The 18,590-nt window shown below is 45.6% G+C and overlaps 1 protein-coding gene and 1 non-coding gene across 3 annotated transcripts in view; one reads left to right on the forward strand and one right to left on the reverse strand.

Moving 5' to 3' along the window:
- The first annotated feature begins 561 nt into the window (after positions 1-561).
- On the forward strand, positions 562-695 carry LOC120248495. Its single transcript, XR_005532587.1, has one exon. It is a non-coding gene; the product is annotated as a small nucleolar RNA SNORA70 (small nucleolar RNA).
- Positions 696-3,869: 3,174 nt separating this feature from the next.
- Positions 3,870-18,590, reverse strand: part of LYRM4 (LYR motif containing 4) — a 168,744-nt gene continuing 154,023 nt past the window's right edge. For both annotated transcript variants that reach the window (XM_039256856.1, XM_039256858.1), the window contains one exon: positions 3,870-4,327. In XM_039256856.1, the coding sequence (XP_039112787.1) occupies positions 4,284-4,327 (44 nt within the window). In that variant the 3' untranslated portion in view covers positions 3,870-4,283. The remainder of the gene's footprint in view (positions 4,328-18,590) is intronic.

Raw genomic sequence — 18,590 nt, forward strand, 5'->3', positions numbered from 1 at the left:
GGGAGATGTGACACCTATATTCTGTAGGTTCTTGTGGAAACTCTACATGTAGGTACTAGGTACTAGATACCTACTCTGTAAGTACTTGTAGGTACTCTACATGAGAAACTCAGTTTTTACGTTTGTCTACCTACTTTTTGATTTGCTATGTGGTCCTGTTAAAATGATAAATGATTATACTAGTCAGCTCTCTATAGTAGTTTGCTCCATAACTCCCACAGACTCAGTGCCTTAAACAATAAGTTATGTATCATATGCCTAAGGGGTGGCTACAGCTGACTGATCTAAGCTAGACTTGGCTGGAAGGCTCAGTTGGGTGCCTCTGCTCCATGTGTCTCTTACCTCCTTGGGGGAGCAGCTGAGCCAAAGCAAGATCTTCTCAGGGTGATGTTGACTCCACCTTGCAACTGTCACCATCCTAGGTGAAGTCACTACTGTCTCTTGCCTGGATAAGTAGTCAGTCTAACCCTTCCCCCACATCCCCAAAAAGTTGGTCTCCCTGCATCTCTCCCAATCTGTTCCCCTTATAACAATGTTACCTTTTAGAAATACAAACATCATCTACAGTGAATTAAGCTGACTGTGCTTTTCCCCCACAGGGCCCCAGTGTGCATTGGCTGCATACAGTAGCCTCTTTGGTAGTGTATGCGGCCTGTTGATTGTATGGGTTGCCCTAGGGGACATCGCTTTCCAGTGGCCATTGATATCTGAACTCATGCTATCTCCAAACTAGTTCTAAACAGGCATGCGGGGGTGTCTTTGGAAAGGCCCAGAGCACAGAGGTGGGGGTCCACGTTGGCCGAGTCATCATGTCCATCCATAACAAGTTGCAGAACAAGGAGCATGTGATTGAGGCCCTAAGTAAGGCCAAGTTCAAGTTTCCTGGCTGCCAGAAGATCCACAATTTCAAGAAGTGGGGCTTTACTAAGTTTAATGTGGATGAATTTGAAGAAATGGTGCTCATCCCAAATAGGTAACATCAAATACATCCCTAATCATAGCCGCTTGGACAAATGGCGGGCTGTGCACTCATGAGAACCTTAGCACCACCCATCTCCTTTCATGCCCACCAATAAATCCTACATCCTGTCAAAAAATAAAAATAAAAATACAAACATCATACTGCTGAAAAACTTCAGTAGCTTCTTAGAGCCTCAGGCCAAGGCTCCCAGGGACTTCCGCTGAGAGATTCCTGCCTTTTGACTCATCCTTGCCTGTCAGCCATCCTGGGGTTCCTTTCCTTCCTTGCATAGCACTTTCCTGCCTTGATTCAGGGCTTTGCATATGCTGTTCCTTACCCCCCCCCCCCCCGCCCCCCATCTCCATATCCTTTGTCCAGCCAGCTCCTCATTTAATCTTAAATTTAAATCTCCTTGACCTCAGAGAGGGCTTACTAGATACTCCCCATCAGTTCCTAGAGTACCTCTATGTCACCCTTTGTAATACTCCTCAGACTGGTCCTTTCTCATTCAATTCTCCGCACTGGACCACAAGCTCTGTGAGGGCAGGGGCAATGTCTTGTTCACTGGTCTCCCCCTGGGCACCTGGACCACCAGCTCCCAGTCAGTGCTGAATGAATGAAAAGACCAGGAAAAGGGGTGGGAGGGAAAGGTCTGCCAATGAGCCAGGGATGCTCAAGATCTTGTTTTTCACACCTGCAGATTTGGGGGTCAGACCAGGTGGAGTCTACTGCCAGCCAACCCTGACATTTTATCTTCTCTGAAGACACACCCCAGCCTGTGAGTCTTTGCTCCTGAATGCCGGATTGCACTACTGGTTGTATTCAGGGGCTGGAGACGTTGGGTGAGGCTATGGATGAAGGGAGTTAAAAAGGTAACTGCTGTTGGTGGCAGGGCAGAGTAGAGGTGAAGCCAGCTATGTCAACTCCATGATCTTCCAGTTTCACAAACCAGAGAATAATAGCCATCAGAACAACACAGCCATGCACTTGGTCATACGAACTTTCCTGGGTATTAAAGCATGATAGCCAGACCAACCAAGTGTCTCCATTGAAGGTCTAGAGAATAGCCTTGCTTGGCCAATGGTTTCCTCAGGAGAAGTTAACTCATAGTGGCATTTCTCATTGCTAAATGTGGACACTGGAAAGTGACCTCCGGACCCCAGTCTGAATCCTTCCTTCAGAACTGCTGAGCACACTAGAGGTCTGTGAGGCTGAGTGTGATGTGGGGGCCAGTCAAGCATGTGGAACGCTGAACTATAGAAAGGGATCACAACCATGGGCATGTCCTTTCAGTCAAGGCTCTAGAGTCAACCCTGGATCCTCTGAGTTGAGGACTGACTAGCGTAAGTTCCTGCCTACCTTACCTGTACCTGAAGTACAGGTTCAAGACCCTGAACCCGTCTGTGGGTTGTATGTGACAGAATTCTTTCATGTCTTTCCATATATTACTAATGGATAGTTAGTATTATCTGAGTTACAAAAATTAGCCCTGTTTTTAAGGCTTTGGGCATGTTCAAAGCCATTCATGAGCTTTAACTAACACAAAAGGGACCTGCTGTTAAGGCCTATAGAACAAGGTTAAGTTTGCTTGGTCCACTGTGTCTGTGATTAAAATCTGGGGGAACATCTCCTAAGGTGCTGATACCCTACTGGTAATTCGACACTTCTAGGGAAGAGGTTCAACTCTGGACTTGGGTTTCCAAGTAGCAGCTGCTTTAATGACTTAAGTATATATCAGAGGTGACATCCATTAGCTAGCCCCATTGTTGGGTGCAGTTGTTGCTGAATGACTATATAGCCTACTGATGCAGAGCGGAAACAGTGACCTAGAGCCATGCCAGGGCTGCGGGACTCTGTCTCAGGACAGTCAGCTGAAGGGCGAAAGAAAATTCCTCACATCACTTACATTCACTCTCTGCTCCACATTGCAGCCCTAATATGGCTGGGCAGGTGACAGATCTCAGACCTACCAAGGTGCAGGTGTACAAGACCATGGGCGAAAGCTTTCTGAAGTCACAAGAGGTACTGTCAAATGGAACAAGCACACTTTTAATCTATTTTGAATGCACTGTTATTGCAAAGTGTGCAATCCCTGGGTGACAAGGGCAGACATGATCTTTTCACATGGAAGAGAATGTAGATCTAGACTATTCCAGCTTGATTCACATGACTGTAAGAATTAAAGTCACAACGTCACAGCGATTCTGTGATCTGTAAATATTTATATGAGCCTGTTCCAAACCGAAACAGCTAAGTAATGAATTCACTTCATGCTGTTTATAAAAGTAAACAAGTCACTTGGATAGTATCTGGGTCCCCCCTAAAATCCCCAAAAATCAAGAAAGTTACTTAATACTTTCTTTTTATGTTTTGAACTGATGTGTTTCCAGTGATAAATGCAAACGCACATCTCTATTATCTGCAACATACTCAAAAAGCAGAGTTTCCTTTGTCAGAATAAGTCAGAATCTGAGGGGAAGAAAGTGCCGAGAGATTTTCTGGACGTTTCTGGAAGCCAGCTTTGGGGAGCAGTGCTGTGAGCGGCCTTTCCCCAACCATCCTGTGTGTTGGAGGAACCCAGATGTGTTAGACTGAAGATTCTTATTTGGAAGATTTGGGATGGGGCTGGAGATTCTGCATTTGCAACAAGCTTGCAGGTGTCCTGATGGTGCCTTGTCTCCATGTGTGCGGGGACACCTTTGTTGTATCAGGCCCAGGTATAAGCTGCAGGATGCACCCTCTACCCCTTTGTCCCTGCCCTACTTCCTGCTGCCCCTCAAATCTTGGCTGCTGAGACTTACCTTCACTAAGGGAGAGCTTAGCTCAGGTTGGGACCCTCCCTCTGGGTCCCCACTGCCCTCTGCAGGACCTCCCTCGGCAGGAAGAAGCACACTCACTGTGAGGAGTATATCTGGTGTCAGGTGACTTAGGCAGACAATTCTGTTTATTGTCAACCAAGAAACAAAGTGTGGAGGTGCTCTATACAAGCAAGGATGAGTTACAAGAGGGGTGGGTGCAGAGGAGACACAATAATACACAGCGGTATTGGGAGTGAGCGCCAGCTCTTCATTCGAACACTTGAACCAAGGAGACAGCCATCCTTTTTCACTAAGGCTGAAGAAGAATGGAAACCGGACTCAGTTTATCAGCTCCTTACAGGGTGGGTGGAGCAAGAGGCTATTTTAAGCTGATGTAAGAAAGAGGCCACTCGTGTTCTGTTGGGAGCCTGAATCCCAAGCACAGAATGGATGCTGAAGGTGGGGTCCACAGCTGCCGGGGATGGCTGGACCCCGCTCTCTAGGTCCTGGGCTTCTCTTGATTCTCAATAATAAGCTTGTCGGTTGAATATAGTTGGCCAATGTGGACCTGATGGGAAAGAAAGACAGGCTCCGTTAGCTGTGAAAAGTCAGAAAGAGCATTTCTAACCTTTTAAATGCCAACGTCTACCACCACAGGACTGTTTCTTGTGGGAAACTGTATTGTGCGGCAAAGTGTAGTCACTAGGTTGGCCATTGCTAATTCCCTGAGCCCCCAACTCCCAGGTCCCTCACTGTGAGAACAAGTTAGAGATCCAGTCGTTCATTTTTGCCTTAGAAATGGCACCAGCAGCTGTGGCCTCAATTTCTCAAGCTGTCCTGAGCCAGCTCACTCTTAAAGTGAGTGTTTCTGTTAGTCCCCAGCTATTCCCTCTGTCCCAGGTAGATGCTGCAGCCATAACCGGGGGCCACAGCGATGACTGGTCCTTCCTTTGGAACAAAGGGTCTTTACGCAATTTCTCCAAAAGCATTTCCTAAGTGATACTTGCTTAGAAAATGGAGAATTGGTGCAGAAGGGATTTTAGAGCAATTGACCACTATCTATGAGTAATTCGGGGTCTTTGCTCTTGCAGAAAGTGACAGAAACTCTCAATGGCTATAGCAGACACCCAGAGCAGGCCAGGGGTCAGAAGCAAGACCCTCATGTGGCTTTTCCATCTTGCTTTAACATTCCATTTTATTATTTTGAGTGCAGTTGACACACAGTCTTGCACTGTTTCAAGTGTGCAACATAGTGATTCAACTTCTCTATATCTTATGCTGTGCTCACCACAAGTGTAGCTACCATCTGTCACCATCCAACGCTATTACAACAATAATTGATTCTATTCTCTCCACTCTGCCTCTTATCCCCATGACTTATTCCCACCTCATAATGGGAAGCCTGTATCTCCCACTCTCCTTCACCCATTCTGCAGATCCCCTCCCTGACCAGCAACCATCTGTTTGTTCTCTGTATTTTTAGGTCTGATTATGCTTTTTGTTAGTTTATTCATTTGTTTTGTTAAGGCTCTACATAGCAGTGACATTATTTGGTATTTGTCCTCAGTCTGACTTATCTCACTCAGCATTATACCCTCTAGGTCCACCCATATTGTTGCAAATGGCAAGATGTCCTCCTTTTATACTCTATTGTCATTACTAAGGTACAGTGGTGCTCTCTCGCCAATGACACTCCCACAGACCATCCGAATTTTCTCATTTTCCCATGCCACTGGGTATGTCTTGCATCGTACACTTGCGGAGAGATATCCCAATGGCCTGGGAGCACTAGTAACTCACAAGCATTGTGCTGCTAGAGGAAGGGGAAGGAAGACGTCAGAGCAGCCAAATTATTTACAGAGAAAGACAAAGTATAACAGTGGAGATTTTGGGGGATGAGATGATTGTGTAGATATTTTAACTGCAAGTGAATTCCTTCATCTGAAAAAGGGAAAGGGGTGGTGGTGGTGAATGAGTGCTCTGCACAGTTCTTAACAAAAGTCTGAGCTTTGCTCCTGTGTTTTCAGTCTCCCTTCTTGTCCATATAAAGAACACATATGGCTTCTGATGCAAGAGGAAAGGGTGGGCCTGGGATTCTGTGGACCACACTCTGAATGACATGACAATAAACCACCTTAAGGGGTGAGATTAGCTGGATGGGGTTTCATGATGAATGGAGCAGAGGCTGGTCCTGGCTCCCTTCTTGATGACTTGAGATAGCTGCGGGGTGAATGGAAGCTGTATTTACTCGACTTCAGACACAAGGTAGAACAGCATTCTCCAGGCTGGCTGCTATTTCATTTGCTAACCTTAACAGACAAATGGGCCCACTATCAATGCTTTTTATTTCATTTTTAAAAGGTTATTTTTATTTATTTTGAGAGAGAGAGAGCCAGCAAGCAGGGGAGGGGCAGAGAGAGAGGGAGACAGTCCTAAGCAGGCTCCATGCTCTCAGCACAGAGCTCAATGAGGGGCTTGAACTCACAAACTGTGAGATCATGACCTGAGCTGAAGTCAAGAGTAAGACCCTTAACTGAATGAGCCACCCAGGTGGCTCTCAGTGCTTTTTAGAAGAAAGGCTAAAATACCAATTATTCAAAAAGGAAAAAAAAAAGAATAGTTATTTTTTGGGGGGATGTCTAGGTTAATAAAAATAATTTTATATAACAGCTCAAATGATTCAGTTACCTGGGAACTTGTTTCATATTTAATTGGTCTTGGGAGGATTTACCAGGAACCCCTCTTAGAAGTGTCTACACCCATGTTCCATGAGTGCTTGGCTGAGTTTGTCAGTGTTTTTTTCAGGGTTCTAGTGGCAGGCAGAAGTTATGATATGGTATAAGGAAGAACTCGTTTACACAGCTGTCAGAAAATAGAACAGGCTACCTTGGGAAGCAGGCAATTCCGTATAAGGAGGAGGTGACGATGGAGAAGGATTTATATGCTGGACAGAGGTGGAACCAGATGGGTTTCTTCCACCTCTCAGCCTCTGTGACTATAATGCTTGTCTGGGTCCCCAGGGCCCATCCCAGAGCAGCTGGGTGGCCCGAGGGGCCCAGTGTCGAGCCGTGTGTTCTGAAACCCTGGAAGAAAAGGTGGACTCCTTGGTTCGTGGAGACTGTTTAATGATCCAGCAGCACACTTATCATGCCACAGAATAAACACATCTTCTCCCACACAACTCACTTTGTGGACACTGTGCTAACAGCCACCTTCCTGATGGATGGGTTAGAACCCTGTTGTGTGGCCTTTCTCCTGTGTTCCTAACTAAGCCTCCAGGGACACAGTTAACATAGTATTGGCTCTCTTTGTCCCCCAGTCTAAAGGATGGCACCTTGGGGGACAGGTGCTCTCTTGAAAGAGATGCAGTTGTGGTATGGGGTGACCTAGTTGTGCAGCTCCATATAAAAGGCTCCAAAGAAAACTGCAGAATGAAGAGTGAGGGGCGATCCAAAGAGCTCAGGTTTTAGGGAACTTGAATCAAAGTAAACCTTCAAATTTGCAGCCCATTTTGAAGCCCACTTTGAAAGAAGTATGAATTAGGTTTTTAAAATTCCATCAAGATACAACACTTTCATGGCTTTTGAGGGAGAAAAAAAGAATGAAATCAGACCTTATTGTTAATGATATTAAGAGAGCATAACAATATCTTTTCATCTGTCCAGGCGCCCTTGGGCTGAGAGCCACTGTCATGGTGTCTGCCCACCTTCCTACGTACCACTGAGCCTCTCACAGACTGCCATGACACTCTGGGTTTTCCAACTTCTGTCTTTGCTCAGGGTCCTCCACCAACAAAGGTTCATTCCATGTCCACCAGGCAAAAGCCTACCCCCCACTTCTGGCAAATGGTTGAAACTTTCCTGGGTCTCCTCTGCAGAAGGGGCTCGTTCTCTCTCTCTCTCTCCTGGGAACATTCACTGCATGTATCTGTGTGTCTGTATCAGTTCCTTTTCATGAATATCAGTTACTGATTGGGAGAAAGGAGGGGCTCACCTTCTACTTGTTCTGACTTAGCTGACTTCACAGCACAGTTTAGGACAGTACAAGGCACGTAGGAGGTGTTCGGTAAGTACTTGACAACTAAAAATGCCAGTGTCTAGTGTCCCTGGTCGTAACCAAAGCTCTGTGTCCACCATTTCTGAAACCCAAATCTGCAAGTAATTATTGCAGTGCTTTGGTGAGGAGCTACTAAGTGGGATTATGGAACTGATAAAGGCAAGTCAATAAAAACAGCAGTAGGACCATTTTATTGCAACAAGAATGCTCACTCACTGTTAAGCAAAATCAAATGATTTAAATTTGGCCCAGTAGAAACTTTAAAGCTATAATCCAGGGCTATAAGGGATTAACCCAGAGCAATTACAGAAGATGTAAGAGAAATATTCAGTTCACACAGGGAGGAAATATTAAAAAGTTATCTCAATGAGAGCTATAGAGGCGAGGCAATAAATGTTTGTGTAACAGTTCTGTTGCATTTATTTGGGCTATAAAATGTGTCAGCACGCACGGGGGGCCAGCCGGGGATGGATGCTGTGGTGCTAATGACGGAGCATGTTGCTTCTGAGCTGCATGTGAGAGGAACCGGTCAATGAAGTGAGGAAGTACAGTTACCAGCTTCAATTTATAGCCCTTCCAGAAGCCCCCACATGGGCTCAGCCAGCCACATCTGACTATTACCATGCATAAATTGGTCATTAAAGCTGATCGCACTTCTATTCCATAAACTTCAGGAGTTGGCATTAGAGTCCATTAGAAAAATACACAGATTACTCAACTGCAAGTAGATGGGATGGTTGGATGGCCTAGAAACACTTATGAGCTCTGAAACTCATTAGGCAAATAACCTGCTGGGGAGGAAGAAGGAGGATCCAAGAAAAGGAAACTGAGTACAACATTTCAGGTCTTCATTGCTTACTCATCTGCGGCAATGCACTGTCTCCTGTGCAAAACATTTCAATCTGATTTAGACTCAGAGGAGCTGGGCTCAATTGCCAGGGGTGGGGGCGGCGGGGAGACTGAAATGGGGACTGCTACTTCCTGCCTGTTTCACAGTTGTTATGAGAATCAAATGGGATACAAGACTTGAAGAAAAGGTACCAGTTGCCCCAGATACTTCCTAGGGCTCAATTACATTAACTGTCTTCACATTGTTGAGAGGATTAAATAAGAACAGTACTAGGCATATAGTAAGGGCTTGTTTAATGTTACTTATGTGCATGGCCTGTCTGCTGTTGAGAGGATTACCACAGGGTGTCAGATCTTGACCTCAAAGATGTTTTCTCAAAGCCTCCTCAATATGACCCTGTAGTTGTTAAACCCACTCACACTGGAGAGGATGTCAGTGATGTCTGACACCACCTCCTTGTTTTGAACTTGAGCTTCCTGGGCTGGACTTGAGGACTGACTAGCTTTCCTCATCTCTGCTCTGGGGCACAGCTTCCTGACCAGTAGGACCATAATGCTTCCAGCTGGTCAGGGCAGTCTGGTGTGAGAAGGAGCTCCACTGAAAAGTTTTGGGAGAGATGCTGACACCTGGCTCTGCTAGAGAAGCCAAGGGATAGGCTGTCCTTGCTCTCTTCTCTCTCTGGGGATGGTAAAACCACCAGGGTGGTTCCCTGTACAATGTGGGGGGTAGGGGTGGGGCAGCAGGGAAACAGTGACAAATCTTGCCTCTGGCATTGTAGTGATTAGACTATTACTATTATTATTTTTAATGTTAATTTATTTTTGAGACTGAGAGAGACAGAGTATGAGTGGGGAAGGGGCAGAGAGAGAGGGAGACACAAAATCCGAAGCAGGCTCTAGGCTCTGAACTGTCAGCACAGAGACCAACACTGGGCTTGAATTCATGAACCATGAGATCATGACGTGAACCGAAGTGGGACACTCCAACCGACTGAGCCACCCAGGTGCCCCTACTACGCTTTTACTATTAATGATGATAATGCTACTACTACTAACAAATAAAGATGATGATGATGATGAAAGGTAACAGTCATATTTAATGAGCATTTACTGTTTGCCAGGCACTGTTCCTAAGCACTCAATTAATTAAATCAATTGGGAATTCTTCCTATCTCACAACAACTTTATGAGCAAGATGCCATTATTATCATCAATTTACAGGCTTTTTATAGGCAAACCCTATCTTTGGTATTTAATTTCCACATTTGGAAGGAGTGTAATTACTTAGATGGGTGTGCCCTTCCATTTCACATATAAAAAGCTAGCATCTCACTGGATCACACTGAAAATACAATGAGAAAAGACAGTAACAACAGTCACAACAACAACAAAAATAACACATAAGACATAACTCTAAAAATAAATGTGTAAGGCTTTAAGAAAGAAAACTATAAACTTAAAAATAGAAAATGAGTTTGAATAAAATAAGATATACCATGTTCATGGAAAGGCTGAATCATAAAAATGTCAGTCTTTTGGCAAATTAGTTGATGGGTAACATGATAATGAGAATCTTAATGGATTTTTTTTGAGATATCTGAGGAAATGACTTTAGTGTTTATTTGAATGAATACAAAGTCAAGAATAAGAAAGAACATTTTGATGAGGAAGATATTAAAGCATTTCTGAGACATAATTGAAAACAGTTGTTACTGGCCCAAGGAGACAGATAGGAGCAGAGTAAGAGTTAGAACCAGGTCCTATCAACTGGAGGTAGTTACTACATAAAATCATACTCAGGGGGTTTTGGGGCTTAGCTTGAAGAGGATGTGGTAACTAGAATATTTCCCTGAAGTCCCCTACTGATCTTCATGTAAATGGGGTGTTCTCCTCTATAATGTATTTAATGCTCATTTTATAAAAATGTTTTCCCAAGTTGTCAAGTAATGCTGGCCCTTTGAGAAGATGCACTTAATTAACCTTGTGCTTTTGAGTGCCTCCTGACATACCGAGTTGAGAGGCATGTTTTTAAGGTACTGCAGTTTTCTAAGATAATTGGAAGGTCCCCCCCAAAGCCTCTGAGCCACCAATATAAATGAATCTTTGGTAGGAGAATTTCAGCTTTTGGCCTTCTGTCAGACCACATGTTTTCCTGTTGCCTTCTTGTCTTGTGGAAGGTAGACTGGACATTTGTGCCCCTCCTCTGACCTATGATGATGTCAGACGGCTTTCCATGCTGCCTGCAACTTGCTCAGCAATTCTCTCTGGTGAGCATGGAGGGTCACTGCCACAGCTTTGCCACAGTCAAGGCAACTGTTGTAACAACCATTTTTCAAATAGACCATTTTTATCATACTTGTTTCCTAATAACTTCTTAAAGAAGCAAAGTGAAATAGGGATACATGAAATTATATATAATTTTTTCAGTATTTTCTGTTTAGCAGTAAGAGGTATTATGAACTCCAAACTTATGAATATAGGTCACACGGTCTTCCTCTAAAAACACCTCTTGATGTATATGCTCTTTTTCTTTCTAGAATTCAGTAGCCTAAGATGTTTTCCAAATGGTTACATGTAGTAACCTAATTATTATAGCTTTTGGATTCGCCATCATTTTTATGAAATGGAAGAATACCTGAAGTATTCAAACTAGATCTCTGGAAATTCAGTCCACAACTGAATGTATAGAAGAGAAAGAAGGTCAAGCCAAAGAATCTAGAGATGGATCTTGTGTTCCCTCTCTCTCCACACATGCTCCATCTCCATTCAACTCTGTGAGCCTTGGATTTTAGATACTGGTTATTCCTAATGTGGAGGGTGGTGGTAAGGAGCTGACCTTTTATCTTTTCTGTAATATTCCCGGCAGAGTGGTGAACAAATTCATATCTCTTCTCTAAATTCCATGTCACAGTTAATGCGTTTCATCCTCCCCGGTGGGGACAAGAGACACCCTAGATGCAAGAGTGTGTCCGCTCATCAACATGACCAGATGCCCGGCTTATGTGATTGTTCCAGCATGGTTATTAATAGAGCCTTCTTTCACCCTCAAGGGTTTCCATTTGTGATAATGAATTATATGGTTGCCCTATGTCTTAAATCTATTGTCAGATTTCTAGGCCATCTCATTGTTTCTCTGCATGTATGATGTTCAGTTAAAATTTTTTAAAAAGCCCACCAAGGGACAGCCTCTTTCTTTTGTATCCCAGGCCATCAGAATAAAGGAAACCAAACCATTGTAATGGGGCTCATAAAACTATGGTCTCAAAGAGCCTGAAGTCATGGGCAGCCAGCAGGGGTTCCCATCCCAACAAGCATGCTGTCCCCTCTGCAGGAGTGAGTCCTTTATTGAACAAATATACATGTAAGGCAGTGGTTGCTAACAAGACTGGGCCTCAGATCCACAGGGCTAGCTTTCAAGGATACACATGGCCGGGCCCCACTCACGGAGCTTCTCATTAGAGAGGTGTGTGTGGGGGTGTCCCTGTATGGCACTGTTCTCTTGCTTCTGATTGGCACCCCTGAGTGAGGCAGCAGCACACATATAAGAGGATTTGAGCTCAGCATATATTATTAATATTTAAAAATTATCAGTTTTTTTTCTAGTGGGTGAATACTTTTCCAAAAAACAAACAAAAAACGCGGGTTGATATTTACCCACCAGGGGCTCTTTAGGCAAAGACCTTCCAGAAGGTACGGCCATGGACTACAGACCAGACTGGGGCAAGGAGGGGTCTTTGTACCTCAGTACCATTCTAGGGTACCACACTGTCTTTGTTTACATAATTTTTTAAATGTTTGTTTATTTTTCAGAGAGAGAGAGAGAGACAGAGTGCAAGAAGGGGAAGGGCAGAAAGAGCGAGGGAGATACAGAATCTGAAACAGGCTCCAGGCTCTGAGCCGTCAGCACAGAGCCCAACGAGAGACTCGAACCCACTAACTGTGAGATGGTGACCTGAACTGAAGTGGGACGCTTAACCTACTGAGCCATCTAGGCTCCTGTTTTTTTTTTTTTTTATTAAAAAAAAAAGTTTATTTATTTTTGAGAGAGAGAGAGAGCGCGCGCGAGTGAGTGCACGAGTGGGGGAGGGGCAGGGAGAGAGAGGGAGACACAGAATTGGAAGCAGGGTCCAGGCTCTGAGCTGAAGTTGGATGTTTAACCAACTGAGCCAGGCAGGCGTCCCTAGGATACCACACTGTTAATGAAGGCCAGGGAATCCTCCTACATCTGTTCTTTAGAGGTACTGGGCGTTCAAGGACGATTCCTACCTGCTAGTCTGGACCACTGCTCGGGGTGAGCAGACGACTGTAAAACGGGAGACAGGCCTACTGTATGCAGATATTCTCCTGCGCCTGTCCCCGCAGCAGAGCTGACCACGTGGGGACACTGGATACAAAGCCTCTGCTGGCCGCTGAGGAGTGTCCCGGAGGCAGCGGTGAGGCACTGCACATCTGCAAGATGAAAGCATCCACATGGCAAGTACACCCTGTTGCACGTCAGCACCCTGGCAGCTCAGTCACCAGGCCCTTCTTGGAACCCAAACAACACGTCAGAGTGAAACCTGGCACTTCCCTGGGATGGTGACAGAGCCCAGGCAAATAGCCAGAGGTGCTGGTCTTCTTGCGTGGAGCTCAGCTGCACCTCAGCCCCTGAACCCAGGGCTTCAGGTCACTAAAAACACAGCCAGGATCCTGGCACCACTATAATTAGTGACAAGGTGATGCAAGCGGCTAGGCTGGCAATCTCTGGGATGATGCTGGGACCAGCAAGTTCTCGACTGTGTGTTTATCACTTGTTTGAGGAATATCCTTGACACACTTTGTGGGGTGAGCAGGTGCCAGTTTATCCTTTCAGGGACACCCTTCTGCAGGGTTAGCCTGATTTAATTCTGATCTTACGTTTTCTTTAAGCAAATATAACTGAAGAGGTAAGAGTGGCCAAAAAAAAAATGAGAGGAAAAAGACAAGTACGGAGTCAGATGATTACCCACCACTTTGGACAACTGTTTCTAGAGATTTGCAGATTGACTGTATTTCACTTGGTTTGGCTTTGTCTCGCTTTTTAGAAGGCTGATTGCACCATACTTGGTCAGCGGTACAGAGCATAGTCACTCACATGACTTGGTTTGATTTTACAAGTTCTTTACTTTGTGGGCTTTCAGGTTTGGGGGACAGCATTATTTGAGGCACCTTTCACTGTAACAGATTCTCCATTTCCAGGGCAATGAACACAGCAGATCCAAAGTCAAGATTATAACGCCCAAGGAGAGGCACTCAACACTGAAGTTTCCAGAGTATGAACCAGAAGGTGCACTTATTCTTTTATAAAATTGAGGCTTGTGAAATGTGTTGATTTACTGGCTTTTTAAAAAAACAGGGTAAGCCTGGGGCATCTGGGTGGTTGAGCGTTTGACTTCAGCTCAGGTCATGATCTCATGGTTCATGAATTCGAGCCCCACATTGGACTTGGTGCTATCAGTGCAGAGCCTGCTTCAGGTTTTCTGTCCCTCTCTCTCTGCCCCTCCCAGACTTATGCGTGTGTGCTCTCTCTCACTCACTCAAAAATAAATAAACCTTAAAAGAAACCAAAACAGGATAAATCTGACTCCTTTTGGTGTTAAGAAGTCAGGAATGACCAAGAGTCCCCACTGAGACAATGTGCATTCCCTCCCCTGCGGTGCTCACATCTCTTACAGACCCAGGTTTGCCAGAACAGTTTCTCTGCAACAATTCAACGTCATGCCCAGCAGCTTCTGATGGAACACCATGGCAGTTGCCCTGCCTCCACCTCATCAGCTGAAGCCCGGCTAATGCAAGAAATGGTGGGAGATAATAGATACAGACATGAAGTCAAAGTCCACACTTTTTTCTACAACTTGCCTTTTTTTTTTTTTTAATGTTTTATTTATTTCTGAGAGGGAGAGAGAGACAGCGTGAGCAGGGGAGGGTCAGAGAGAGAGGGAGTCACAGACTGAAACAGGCTCCAGGCCTTGAGCTGGCAGTCAGCACAGAGCCCGACGCGGGGCTTGAACCCACGAACCGCGAGATCATGACCTAAGCGAAAGTCGGACGCTTAACCGACTAAGCCACCTAGGCGCCCCTACAACTTGCCTTTTTTAAATAAAGCTCAGCATCTTTCCATGTCAGGACACAGATCTACTTATTTCTCTCAAACAGTTGTTTTGCATTCCTTTGCGCCCATCCCTGTGGGGACCTGCCACGTCAGATCCAGGGACATTAGAACAAATGGTCAGCAGCATCTTATTTTCCCAGGGCTTGGGGGACCTTCTGGGAATGATATTAAAACTTAGGCAACACTGGGGTCAGACATATATTGATACATTTGCTTGGCTGGCTCTCTTCTGTCTCTTCCCATCCAGAAGTCAGGTTGAAAGGTGCACCATAATGGACATGAGACAAAAACACCAGTGTGAACTAAACACCTAAGAGGTAGCATGGGGTCCAGATACACTAAGAAGCTATGCTTGCCAGGCTTCCAAACCAAGCACACACTTGCTTCTCCATCCACACCAGCTTCTCCTGAAGCCCAATAGCTGTGCTCTGTCAAGACCCCTGAAAGCTGGTTGAGGAAAGCTGGGGGTGGGAGGCATTGGGACAAGGAACAACAGCAGTGATGGGCAGTAAGGAATGGGTAGTCAGCGGATGTGGCTCACGTCTACAGATCCTAATCCTGAATCCACAGTCACCAGCTTCCACAGGATCCCCAAATTGGTAGGGTTCATCAGACATGTATACATGTTGGGATTCTTGGGGTATTCTTAGAAGTGTCCAGAGAGGGGCACAGCTAGGAAACACAAAGTCTCTGCTGGCAAAGCTGACAGTCAGCCAGTATATACCAGACTGGTTAAAATGTTGAATGACTGCATGGAGGAGGGCACGTGTGGGGATGAGCACTGGGTGTTATATGGAAACCAACTTGACAATAAACTATTTGTAAAAAAAGAAAAAATGTTGAATGACTTCTGCACTGTTGGTAAATGACTACTGCTCAGGGTCCCTCCCTCCTCCATGATGTCTGGATCTCACACTTAAGAGTCCTCCCCCTCTCCTCCCACCTCCAGGATGGACCTCACACTCAGGGTCCTTGTCTGGCTTGGTGGGTTGTTACCCTGCTCTGGTTTGGTCAGCTTTCAGTCCGACGGTCAAGGCCTATGCATACTGGTGGTTAAACACCGAATATCACCTATAGGGTAGGGAATCTGGAGAAGAAGTTTGGGCCGTTACTGAAAAGGTATGATTAGGCCACTCTTGATCATAAGGATCACATTTTCTTGTTTCTTCTTAGCATTCTGCAAAGAGGAGTGTATGTTCCTCCAGGAAGTTATTCTGGGTGAGGGAGAAAGGGAAGGCCAGAAGCTAGAGCCTGAAATGATAACATGAGACAGGAGGCTGAAGCTTCTCTTTTGGTGCCAGTCCAGGGTGGTGGACTTGGTATTCCTCAGCACTTCCAGGGTCAAGGAGAGGGCAGGGGGCTGTGTGCCTTACCAAGCCCACCTCCCTGATCCTTGGGGCTTTAGCAGAACATGGGGAACTTGTCCTCAGCTAATACAGCCTCCGTGCTGTCCCTGAAGCCCAGTTACTGGTCATACCTTCCAATGACAAACACAGGAAGTCAAGAATTGACACTAGAAGGGCTCTACAGAGCCTTAAACAGAAGCACCAATGCCAACATCAGTGCATCTTTTCTTTGAGCCCGCAGCTGTGCCCACTATTGCTCGCCACTATGTGGCCAACAGTCCAGATTTCTGAGGCTTGCCGCAGATGGATGTGCCCTGGTGGAGGAAACAACTAGTCCCTAGATAACCTGCCGAGGGAATCAGCAGTCAAGGAGTCCACTAGTTTGTCTCCCCGACAGGGGGAAAGAGCCAGGCCACTGAATCACAAGCTGCATTCACCCTGCCAGCATTCAGCGGTGGCCACGACACGTGGCTCTCCTGCCCCAGAGCAGGGTGGGCTGCAGCAGCCGATTTCCTGGGTTTCGGGGAGCTGTAACAAGACCACCGTCTGTCTCCCCCTCTCTGTGCCCTCCTGGCTTCCCCGGGAAGGCAACAACCCAGAGGAGCTCCCTGCAGCTTCCTTCCACCTGCCCTGAGCAAACGGCCGCAGTGGGAGGTCCTGCGTGCAAATAGTGGTTTTTCCTTTTCACGATACAGACTTCCCTCAATGTGGTCATCGTCAACTTCGAGGGGAAAGTGCAGGGAAACTGACCTTCCTGCCCCAATTTTCTGCCACGGCGGATTTGAAAAAGGGCCCCTGACCATTCTCTTCTGTTAGGGCAACTGCGACCCAGCCATTTCTTCTCTTGCACTTTGCTTCAGTGAAATCGTACTACAACCATTTCATGAAGACTGGGACAGCTTCAGGGGTGCCTGGGTGGCTTACTCGGTTGAATGTCCAACTCTTGATTTTGGCTCAGGTCATGACCTCATGGTTTCATGAGTTCGAGATCCACATTGGACTCTGTGCTGATGGTACAGAGCTGGCTTGGGATTCTCTGTCTCACTCTCTCTCTGTCCCTCCCATAACAAATAAAGTTAAAAAAAAAAAAAACTTTATTAAAGAAAGACTGAGATAGCCTGAAACGCTGCATGTAATAATTATGGTGACAGCTAATATCTGTCTAGCATCTAATACTTTACAGTTTGCAATGTATCTGTACACATCACTGGCTTGTCTGATCCTCATATGTAGAGCAGATGTCATCGTTCTGTGTTAAGGAGACCAAGAGTTGAAGGGGCAAACTTAATTTATCCCATATCACAGGGTTAATACATATGACTCTGAGTTTTACCAAAGCTCTAAATTCTAATCTTTAAATCTCAGTGTATTCTGTGAATACAGTGTGTTTTTTAATAGTATTAAATTAAAAAAAAATCAACCATAATCCCACCACCCTAAATCACCTTTATTTTTATTTCTGCACACCCCTTTTCTCATGTTTATATGTGAAAAACTAAAAGTCACTGTTTCCACACTGTTACAGGCATATACTCTTTGGAGTTACTAACCCAGAATCCTGACAGCACACACATGCCCCGTTTCTACACTGTCTTCACAATTGTGCTTTGTAAACAGTGCATTTCAGCACATCTTGTGTCAGCCTCCCTTTCAGCAGCTCAGCCGAGAACACGATAGATTCTAGGATAAAGGCCTTTAACTTCCCCCTACTTCCTTTTTAAAAAATTTGGAGAAAAGACTTTTTCCCCCCTAGAAAACGTATTATTACTTTGATGAGTCATGGGTCTTTTGCCTCTTTTTTTCTCCCCGTACGCTTTCCTTCCCCCACCTTCATCTGATTGGGCTGAAAACAGGATTTCAGAAATACTCAGAAACGTGTGTCCCTCATGGATGGGATCCCTGAGAGAATTCTTAGTTCAGGGAAATGGGATGCACTTTAAATCACTACCACGACTGCCTGAAGGCAGTTATTTAGTGAAGAATACACTTTGCAGGAAGGTTGGGATCCCTGTGCCTAGGGGGTCCTCCCTGCCTGCCTCCCCCGCCCCCGCCCCAGCCCAGCTCCCCCACAGCAGGACACTGCCTCCTGTGCTGGCAATGCTTCTCAAAGTTCAGTGTGAGTGAGTTCACCAGAGGGCTCTTTGCCAACCCTCAGAGATTATGAGTTAGCAGATCTGGGATGAGGCTCAGACCATGTTTGGAAAAGTGCTCTGTGGACTCAGGGCCTTCTGTTCTGTCATAGCACCAGTCACGCTGCACTGCTTTTATATTTTATGTAGTTTATGTGTTGTTTGTCTCTTACGCAGGGGTGTGAGCTACTTGAAGTCAGGGGCTGTGTCTGTTTCATGTCCCTTGAACCTGGCATTGCTGTTATCTTCCTTCCCATCCCCCTAAGGAAGCTACATTACCGTAAGAGTCTGGAAGCTAGTCCTCATCACATGGGGCCTGTG

Source organism: Hyaena hyaena, unplaced genomic scaffold (assembly GCF_003009895.1).
Source record: "Hyaena hyaena isolate Hyena2069 unplaced genomic scaffold, ASM300989v1 scaffold_588, whole genome shotgun sequence".
In the NCBI taxonomy this organism is placed as follows: Eukaryota; Metazoa; Chordata; class Mammalia; order Carnivora; family Hyaenidae; genus Hyaena; species Hyaena hyaena.